This window comes from Macrobrachium nipponense, chromosome 38 (genome assembly GCF_015104395.2).
Source record: "Macrobrachium nipponense isolate FS-2020 chromosome 38, ASM1510439v2, whole genome shotgun sequence".
In the NCBI taxonomy this organism is placed as follows: Eukaryota; Metazoa; Arthropoda; class Malacostraca; order Decapoda; family Palaemonidae; genus Macrobrachium; species Macrobrachium nipponense.
Window position 1 is genome coordinate 38205868 of NC_061098.1, and position 10000 is coordinate 38215867.

Sequence of the window (10000 nt, forward strand, 5' to 3'; positions counted from 1 at the left end):
GGTATTTTCAGTTTTTAGCAGGTATTTTCAGTGGCTTATTTAGTGTTTTGTGAAGTTTTCCCATTTTATTAAATTTTATTACGTACTTTCTGTGTTCTATTAAGCGTTTTGTGTAGTTTTTTCAGTTATTAATTTTTTTCAGCAAGTAAGTTCAGAATTTTATTGTGTTCTGTGCAGGTTTCTTTTTTCAGAGTACTATTTTAGCAGATCTTTTCAGTGTTTTATTAAGTTTTGTGTAGGTTTCTTCGGTGTTTGATCAAGTTTTTCGTGGAAGTTTTTTTCGGTTCTTTTTATTGTGTAGTTCTTTCTGTGTTTTATTACGTTTTGGGCAGGGTTTTTTTCAGTGAATGAAATGATTACGTTTATTTTTTAATAAATTAATCAAAAAGACTTTAAGAGGAAGCATACAGAACTGAATGAAATTAGTTGCAGAAAAAAAAACTTAATAAAACACTGGAAAAATTGTACAACAAAATTTATAAAACTGAAAAATCTTGCACAAAATTTATAAAACTGAAAAAGTTTCAAAAAAACTGCACAAAAAATAAATAAATCAATAAAAAACTGCAAAAAATTAACAAAATAATATAAACACCCGCTCAGAAATTAATAAAATACTGAAAAAACCTACACCAAAAATTAATGGGACAATTAAAAAAACCTGCAAAATTAATAACACTAAAAACCTGCACGAAAACCTAATTGAAAAATAAAGACCTGCAAAAAAATTATAAGACAATGAAAGACCCTATACAAAACTAATGAAATATTGAAAAAAAAACAGAAAACTGACAAAACACTAAAAAAATAAATATAGCACTGAAAAAGCCTAAATAAAAAACAAAATTGAAATAACTTACGAGAGACTTAAGACCTGAAGAAAACCAGCAGAAAAAAATTGAAAACGTATAAAAACTTTGGAAAATACCAACACAAAAAAACTGCATTAAAACATGAACACCCTCCCCCCCCCCCCCCCCCCCCCCCCCCCCCCCCCCCCCCCCCCCCCACCCCCACCCCCCCCCCCCCCCCCCCCCCCAGTAATGAAATATTGAGAAAAAGTCCGAAATCTTACACGTAAGCGTGGACCATATCCCCCGCTCCCTGGACAGCCTCTTTGCCGAAATGTAGGGGCTTCGTAACGGTGTCCCAGAAACTTCCGGCGCCTTCTGTGTTCGCAGCGAAAGATGCTGCGATAACTATCGTCACAGCAAGAAGAAACTTCATTCTGGGAATGAGGAAAAGTATGTCTGAAAACGTGATCATAGATATATATATATATATATATATATATATATATATATATTATATTATATATATATATATATATATAGATAATATATATATATATATATATATATATATATATATATATACATATATATATATATATATATATATATATATATATATATATATATATATGTTGAATGGAAAAAGACAAATTCCTTTTTTAATATTTTAATAATTAGAGAAAAGGTAGAATATAAATTTACAGAAAACCAACTATTTCACTTTCACACATTCGTTAATTTAGTTATCATGACACTTCTATCAAAATTGGCATAGACAGCAGTTTAATTTTTTAAGTCTTAAGGTTTTGTTTCCCAGATCTTCTGGAAAAGAAAATAGATATTTAAAGTACCCTGACCATATAATTACAAAGGTAATTCATAAAGTGATATAATCTTCTGCAATCCCCATCAAAATAAGGCCAGAGAGATGCCCAACAACAAAATAAAAACCCAACACCTGGACAAGATTAAAATGTTGGCACAGACATTCAGAGACCCTAACCCTTTAGCTTTTACCTACCCAAATACCTTAGCCAAATTAACATCCAACAAAAGCCATTCCTCAAAGACAGTAGTATATAAACAAATAAATAACCATAATCACAGAATAAACTGGAATTTGTCACGTATAATTCATAGCAGCACTTGTCGGTTGAAAAGTCAGATCGTAGAATCAGCTTTGATGAATGAAAGAAACAAAATGAATACTTTAAAGGGATCGTGGGATTTAGATATAGATAACATCTTCCTCCAATCAACAATTAAGAAGTTTAAAGAGAAATTGTCAACTGGGATGATTTAATGGCTTATCTGTGACCTCTTGGTATAAATACTTCTTTTTCTGTAACTTACCTCATGCTTCCCCTTCATCAAGGGAGAGGCAGTTTGGTCTTTGAAATATAGTATTCACTTCCTACATTTTGGTATTTTTATTGGCTCCTTTTATTAGCTGGTTTTCTTTCTTAACAGAATATTTCCACCAGTCATACATACTACATACATCCTATATATATATATATATATCTATATATCATTATATATATATATATATATATATATAATACATATATATACATATATATATATATATATATATATTTATCTATATTAATATATATATTAGAATATATTACATATATATATATATGTTTGCGTGTGTGTCCAATGTAGCACGATGGAACCCATACTTGAGAGTATTCTTAAATCCATGGTGGCAAGGATGGATTTAAGGATATATATTAAATATATGTATATATATATATATATATATATATAATATATATATATATATATATATATATATATATATAAGATATATATATATGTAGCCTTGTCTTAAAAAAGGATTTGGTAACGTAAACCCCTCCCAAACAGACATCTGACACCTACCTTAGGAAGAAACTCCAACCACATCTCTGCTATCATTTACAGTGTCATCAAAGTGATGCTAAGCCAAACTCCAAAAGTATCCAAAATTAAAGCCATCATTTCCCCCAAAAGCTAACATGACGAAAAAAATTAATTGAAAAACCCAAGACAAGAAGTGTACTCACTCCTAGCAAAAGAAATCATCTCAAAATAAATGTCACACTCCATCTCCAACTACGACACATTAATTCACATTAGTTATCTCTAATATATGAAAAAGGTCAGTCAAAAAGGTCAGGAACTACCATTATATATGGCGGCATTGAATCCATCTGAAGGAAAAGAATTTATATCCTTCAGAAATCAAATAAACAGATAAACATAAAAAATGTGAATAAAACAAAAGCACTCCGGTATACACGGGAAAAAACTGCTTAAAAACTCAAATGTCTTCCACTAGAAACATAGTCTTCAAACAGTGTATATGTAAAATGTTCAATAAAACCGTCTCTTCACTCCAACACTAAATTGTTTTTACCTTAACTGGTTACTGAGATGAATAGTGACACTCCTTCAGTCCACGTTCAGCCTGAATAGGAAGGAAGGAGGAGAAAATGAGTGGAAAGGTGGTGACATGTAAAAATAACCAAGAAATACAGATATTAATGTCTAATCCATAGTTTTCAAGGTCACTGAGATTAATAGTGCCACTTTCGATGTCCTTTAAGTGCAAGTTCAACTCTGATAGGAAGGGGGCTGGGTGAGAAGGGATGGGAAGGTGGTATTATTTAAAAACAACTGAATACCATAGATATCGGTGTCTAATCCATAGTTTTCGAGGTAGGTGGTATGAATAGAAACACTCCCAATGCCCTTCAAGTCCAAGTTCAGCCCCAATAGGAATTGGGGGTGAGAAGTGGTGAAATTTAAGATGTAAAAAGTGCTGGGCAATGTAACTGAAGCAACTATATTAACAGGAATGAGAGAGAGCAGAGAGAGAGAGAGAGAGAGAGAGAGAGAGTTTATCGGTTCTCATTCGGACATTACCCGGGTAGTGCTGGGTTGGTCAGCTTATATATATATATATATATATATATATATATAATATATATATATATATACATATATATATATATATATATATATATAAACACGCACCAACCACACATACACACAATATATATAGATATATATATAGATATATATAGAGATATTATATATATATATATATAACACGACACCAACCACATACACACTAATATATATATATATATATATATATATATCATATATATTATATATATATATATATATATATATATATATATATTAGCGTGTGTGTGTGCGTGTGTGTATGTGTGTGGTTGTGTGTTTGTGTTCTGTTGTCTTCACTTGTTTAGATTCTAGACACTATGCATTAGGGTTCTGGGGGTCAAGGAAGTTATGATGACATCTTCGCTCTCTAGATTCTAGAGAGAATAGAATGGGATTTAATGTAATTAGAGATAAAGTATATCGCATGAGCTGTCAATTATTCATCAGCAAAAAATAAAACGAAGCAATGTCAGCTAAAATAATATCAAGGCAAATCTTACGGAGTGATCGAGTAAATGTCTAGCTACAGTACCTGTCTCCTTGAAGAAAGAACACTGACTGATTGACCTTCATACGCAAGTCATCTTAAATAGCGGTCACCACCTATCCTCTAGTGGCCATCTGATTGCTAATTTCAGTAACCAGAACGCTTCTCTCATTCCCTCTCTTAGCCCGCAATACCACCAATTTACATACATGAGTTATGGATCTGATTTGTGCAGTCTTTGTGATGCATAGAGGCCCTCCTGTATTCAGAGATATATTGTTTTGTTTTTATTTTTATCTCGTTTGTGAGCCTCTTCAGTAGGTTTGTCCTAGTCTTGGAAAACGAGATAGTTGCTAACTCTGTTCTTATTTCCATCTTTTCACAACTTTCCCTTTGATACTTAGATGATAATGGCATTAATCGATCGTTATTTTTATCATTCAGAAGATGAAACCTATTCATTTGGAACAAGCCTAAATGGGCCATTGACTTCGAATTCAAGCTTCCAAAGAATATGATGTTCACAAGGAAGAAATAAGAGGAGGTGAAGGGAAATACATAAGGAGTGATTCCACTTATTAAACAAAAGAAAATAATAAATAGATCAAAATGTGTACAAATGCAAGGATACTGAAGAGAAAGACAAAAAGTGAAAAGTTATTGACTTACGTAAGCTGTTGCCTTCATTTGTGAAGACAAAGTGCGGTGGGCAACGGGATTCCCAAGCATAAAGTGCTACGTCTCTTCTTCATACACGAAAACAAGTAGTCGTTTGTTGATATTATTCACGAAGTGGGAGATAAATAACGTAAATCCCGACCCACTTATTTAATATTCATTAACATTACTGCTTGCAACTACATTTACTTATGGCGTCTTGTCACCTGACTAAGAAAAACAGTCATGAGATACGATAAAGCAGGTAAGCCTTTACAGCCAACATACACACACACACACACACACAGAAAGAAAGACAGACACCTTTGAAACTGATAAGCGTAAACAGTTCTCATTGCTATATACGATTTCTTACAAAGCTATAATCAGTAAGTGTCATCTTTTATTCATCAGCTCGCAGACTGAACGACCAGTGTTCGATTCCCCAACTGGAGTTTTATCTTAGCTAGAACCAAAGCTCTAGTTTGCCTCGGCGCGGTAGTTGAGTCTTCTGATCGTCGGATGTCTAAGCGAGAACCAAATCCGTTTCTGCTTTCTGTTCCAGGCAGACGTTTCCTGAATTTCAGGTGTATCGATTTTATTTTCTGTCCCCTCGTCTGTGTGTGTGTGTGTGTGTGTGTGTGTTTGCAGGCTGATATCCATATATAGAGCCCTCTTAGGATTAGAAAGACTGTTGACTCCATTCTTTGAGGTTTGGAGCCGAAGATGTAAAGAAGTGAAAGGTTACAGATTATGGATAACATACCAGGTTCCATTTGGCTGAAATATCTCTTTCTTCTTCTTCTTCTTCTTCTTCTTCTTCTTCTTCTTCTTCTTCTTCTTCTATAAATTGGAAGAACGTAGTAACTACCAGTCGCGCAACATTCGTAATTCTTCTTATCTAGGGGAGCCTTGAAGCAATATCTGCTAATCCCTTCGGTGTCTAGACGTCTGAGACACATTTGTAATAAGGTTCGCCTCAAAGGTCTACCTTGTTCTTGCAAACTATGGAACGTCCTCGAGACGTAGAAAGACAGATAGCTAGATAGGTATGACTTTCGTGGACTCTTTGCCCAGGGAAGGGGCGGACTGAGGTTGTTTAGCGGGCGCTGCGTCAACAACGGCGTGCGGAACAACAACATTTGGATAACAATTTAGCTTTTAAAATCAAAAGTTCTGTTGAATAGACTGGTACCACCGTGGCGTAACACTCGCATGCTATGTTTCTTTTAACTACGATAAACGAACACCAGTAAGTAATTCAGTCGAACTGAGGAGAAAAAATATTTTATTATTATTATTATTATTATTATTATTATTATTATTATTATTATTATTATTATTATTATTGTTATCAATAAACATGCGCACGAAAGAAATAGAAAGTGACTATAGACTCTAACTATTCAAATGTAAGGAACTGATATAAAAATATTTACCCCGAAAAAGGCATTATATCTCTCTCTCTCTCTCTCTCTCTCTCTCTCTCTCTCTCTCTCTCTCTCTCTCTCTCTTAATAGCCAAGTGAAATTGTTTTAAAAATTGTATTTAGAATAATTGCATTGAAAAGAGAGTAGTATATGATTTTTTTCTACATGATTTTCCACTACTGACTCTTAATAAACTACGTATAGAGTGTAATAAATATAACATTGAATATTTAATTAGAGCATGTACTTATAAAATAATTTCTGACTTTACGAGCACCTTCATACTGTAATTAAACATGCATTATTATCGTTATTATTACACTCTAAAGTGCGTAGTTTAAAAGTCAGTAGTGGAAAATATTGTCGAAAAAACATCACATACTACTCTTTCTAAAAATGTAAGTATTCTAAATATAAATGTTAAAACAATAGTATCAAGTAAATTATAGTTGATATCAAGTACAAATAATAATAATAATCATTCTAGTCTTCACGAAAAATAAAAATTTTGAAAAGACTAATATCAAGAGACGGTCTGAGACTGATAAAAAATGATAGACACTTTGACAATCAAAACAAAACTTTGTCGATATCTGCCAGCAGTAAGTGAAGACTTTAGATAACTAAGACAGTCAACGGAATCGAACCTAACCTCGAGACAGATAAAGCGTAACCTTGATAACGGGCAATCTTCACAGGTAGGAGTCGAGAGGCAGCAGTTGGGAAGTGAGGGTATCTGGAAGAACACTGGACCCCTTCACTCAGAATCAAAGCTGTTCGTCTTGACAGGGCGTGAGTAGAATGGGCTCTGTTTGGCGTCTTCTTCTCACTGTTTCCTACGAGTGACGTCTGTCTGTTTGTCTGATACTGCCCATTTATCCTGCCTGCATTTCGACCGTCTCGTCACTACGATGGAGGAAACGAAGAAAACGAGCGGCTACGGTGAGTCAATATTTCCACGGATTTCCTTCACATTATAAGAATAAAATATTGACTTTATTATTTTGCCGCGATTTGTGACATACCTGGCGTTGCTTAAATCAAAACGATGAATTTGCAAGTCTTCTGTTTTTGTCCACTTTTAAATCTTTTAAAATTTCCTTTTTTTTAGATAATTAGATCATCTTCTGACACCCCATATTTCTTAGACAAAATATGTGCTGTCAGGCCGCGAACTATTTTCTATTATATAAAAACGATTATTTTAATACATGGGATTATTCCATTTCCTTATCATCACATTTTCAATATGGCTAGAGATGCATTCACTTACAAAAGGAAAATATGAGATAGATTTAGATCATATGTAACGAGTAAGCTGAATTCTGAACACATACAACATAATATATCCCTTAGAAGTTCTGAACAAATCTACTATAGGTCCTAGGTTCTACTATAGGAATAGATTTCATTACCTATAAAGCAAGGGATTCTGAACACATCCAATACATAGGTCCTATAAAGAGGACTTTATTTCTTCTTTCCCGCCGTTACCCCTACACTAAGGGGTCGGTTGCCTGATGCGCCTTTCCTCACATCAGGCGTGGTTTATTATTTGGCGAAGGGGTTTTTACGACCGCATCCCCTTGCTGTCATCAACCAGTTACTGCCGATGGGCCTCACCTTTGACTAAAAAGTCCACCTGCAAGGCAGCAGTTTCCACAGTCATTGGTGGTAGGCCTAGCCTTCTACTAAAAAAGTAAGACTGAAAGGCAGCAGCTGTTCTTTTAGTCGCCTTTTACGACACGCAGGGCCTACGGCGGTAGTATTCTTACACCCCTACCACAGGACTTTATTTCCTTTCCTATAAATCATTACCTATAAACCATTTAAAAACCATTACTCTCTTCATTTGAAAGGACCACCAATATACCAGAAACTTGCTGCTAGGTATTGACTCAGTGATCCCTCATCATCACGCAGATAACGAGGCCTTCGTCAACTCCCAAGAAGGCGTAGAGTCCCCACCCAAATCTTCGCCCAATCCAGAGGTCCTTTTGTCCGTGTCGCATCTACAGCAACAAAAACAACATAGCACAGAACAACAACAACGTGCGAAGAGCAAAACGAAAGAACATTCGAGAACTCATGAGAGCCAAAGGCTTTCCGGCTGCCATATCTGTCTCCTGTTATCAAGTTCCCTCACGATTCTGTTTTCCGTTGCCATGCTCGCAGGAGGGTTCTGGAAGATGTTTGATGCCATCATGAAATCGGTGAGTCAAATATTATAGGATAATGAGAGTCCTGAAAGCAGTTGGTCAAATGTTTCCATGACGATGATATTCGTAAAAGCGGTGAGTCAAATATTTCCAAGATAATGATAGCCTTGAAAGCGGTGGGTCAAATATTTCCAGGATCAGAGAATTTTTCTGCCATCATGAAAGCAGTGAGTCAAATATTTCCAAAATAATGATAGTCATGGAACTGGTGAGTGAAATATTTTCAAGATAATGATAGTCATGAAAGTGGTGAGTGGAATATTTTCAAGATATTGATAGTCATGGAGTGGTGAGTGAAAGATTTCCAAGACAAGATAATGAGTTGTGAAAGCACTGAGTCATATATTTCCTAGTTGATGTTAGTAATGAATAGAATTAGAGACATTTTTTATTCCAGTCAGTTCAGGGACAGGTTAAATGTCTACTATTCAGGAAATATTCTATGATTGCTGAAGAGGCTCTGCTCTAAATATCTAATGTTTTTTTTTTTTATAAATGTCTTAAGCGAGTGTTAATTGTCTTTGCTTACAAAATTTCTGAATAATCTACCATACTTCGCTCGACTTAACAAAAGCCAAATCTTCACAAATAAATTTAGGAAGAATAAAACCTAACTATTTTTTTCCTCTCTCTTATGATAAGTGATTTCTTTGTGTATTTCCCAGTACCATTATGCCCTTCTAATGAATGTCGTAAGCTTGAATTTCAGGTCAATGGCCCCTGTGTGCTTGTTCCATATGAGTAGGATTTACCTACTGAATAATAATAATAATAATAATAATAATAATAATAATAATAATAATAATAATAATAAATAATAATAATAATACCACTGACTTCACTTTCAAGCAAAAAGATATCTAAAACAAAAAGCAAATAGTACTGCATTGGGTAGAATTAGAGGGTGACGGAAATCTTACGTCTATTGCAAGACAATCTATTGCAGCAAATGGAGGTGAGAGAGGGATCTATGTCCTTCGACATCTGGAAGACAACTCCATTCCCACTGATACTAAATCTTTACGTGTGGAATATCACCAACCAAAAAGAGTTTCTCAACGGCGAGAAGCCTGTTCTCCAGGAATGTGGTCCCTACGTTTGGAGGTAGGTATGTGCAGGATGGCGTTTTTTCTTTATTGTTTTTTGTTACTGGGACAAAGTGAATTATAGGTTAGGTTAGATGGGCAGTAGTGCCTTGGTTGCTGAGAATATGTGAACCCATTTATATGTGTGTACATTATATATATATATATATATATATATATATATATCAACACACAATCACGTGTAGAATAGAAATATATTTCTGACTCACATCAGGATCGAACCCAGGTCTTTCAATTCAAAGACAAGGTGGGTTCAATCCTGAAGTGAGTCAGAAATCTATCATATATATATATATAGATATATATATATATAATATATATATATATATATATATCTATATAT

General features: G+C 34.3%; 2 protein-coding genes across 3 annotated transcripts in view; one reads left to right on the forward strand and one right to left on the reverse strand.

Annotated features, from left to right (window-relative positions):
• The window catches only part of LOC135209442 (serum amyloid A-5 protein-like), a 506592-nt gene extending 502230 nt beyond the window's left edge, over positions 1-4362 (reverse strand). Inside the window, exons 1-3 of one of the 2 annotated variants that reach the window (XM_064242113.1) lie at positions 4291-4362; positions 3202-3252; positions 1076-1228 (exon numbers count right to left, since the gene is read on the reverse strand). In XM_064242113.1, coding sequence (XP_064098183.1) covers positions 1076-1227 — 152 coding nt within the window. In that variant the 5' untranslated portion in view covers position 1228; positions 3202-3252; positions 4291-4362. The remainder of the gene's footprint in view (positions 1-1075; positions 1229-3201; positions 3253-4290) is intronic. The other variant, XM_064242112.1, reaches the window with a different exon arrangement.
• A 2668-nt stretch (positions 4363-7030) lies between these two features.
• The window catches only part of LOC135209443 (protein peste-like), a 29899-nt gene continuing 26929 nt past the window's right edge, over positions 7031-10000 (forward strand). Inside the window, exons 1-3 of the mRNA XM_064242115.1 lie at positions 7031-7274; positions 8256-8545; positions 9498-9655. Of these exons, the coding sequence (XP_064098185.1) occupies positions 7244-7274; positions 8256-8545; positions 9498-9655 (479 nt within the window). The 5' untranslated portion in view covers positions 7031-7243. The remainder of the gene's footprint in view (positions 7275-8255; positions 8546-9497; positions 9656-10000) is intronic.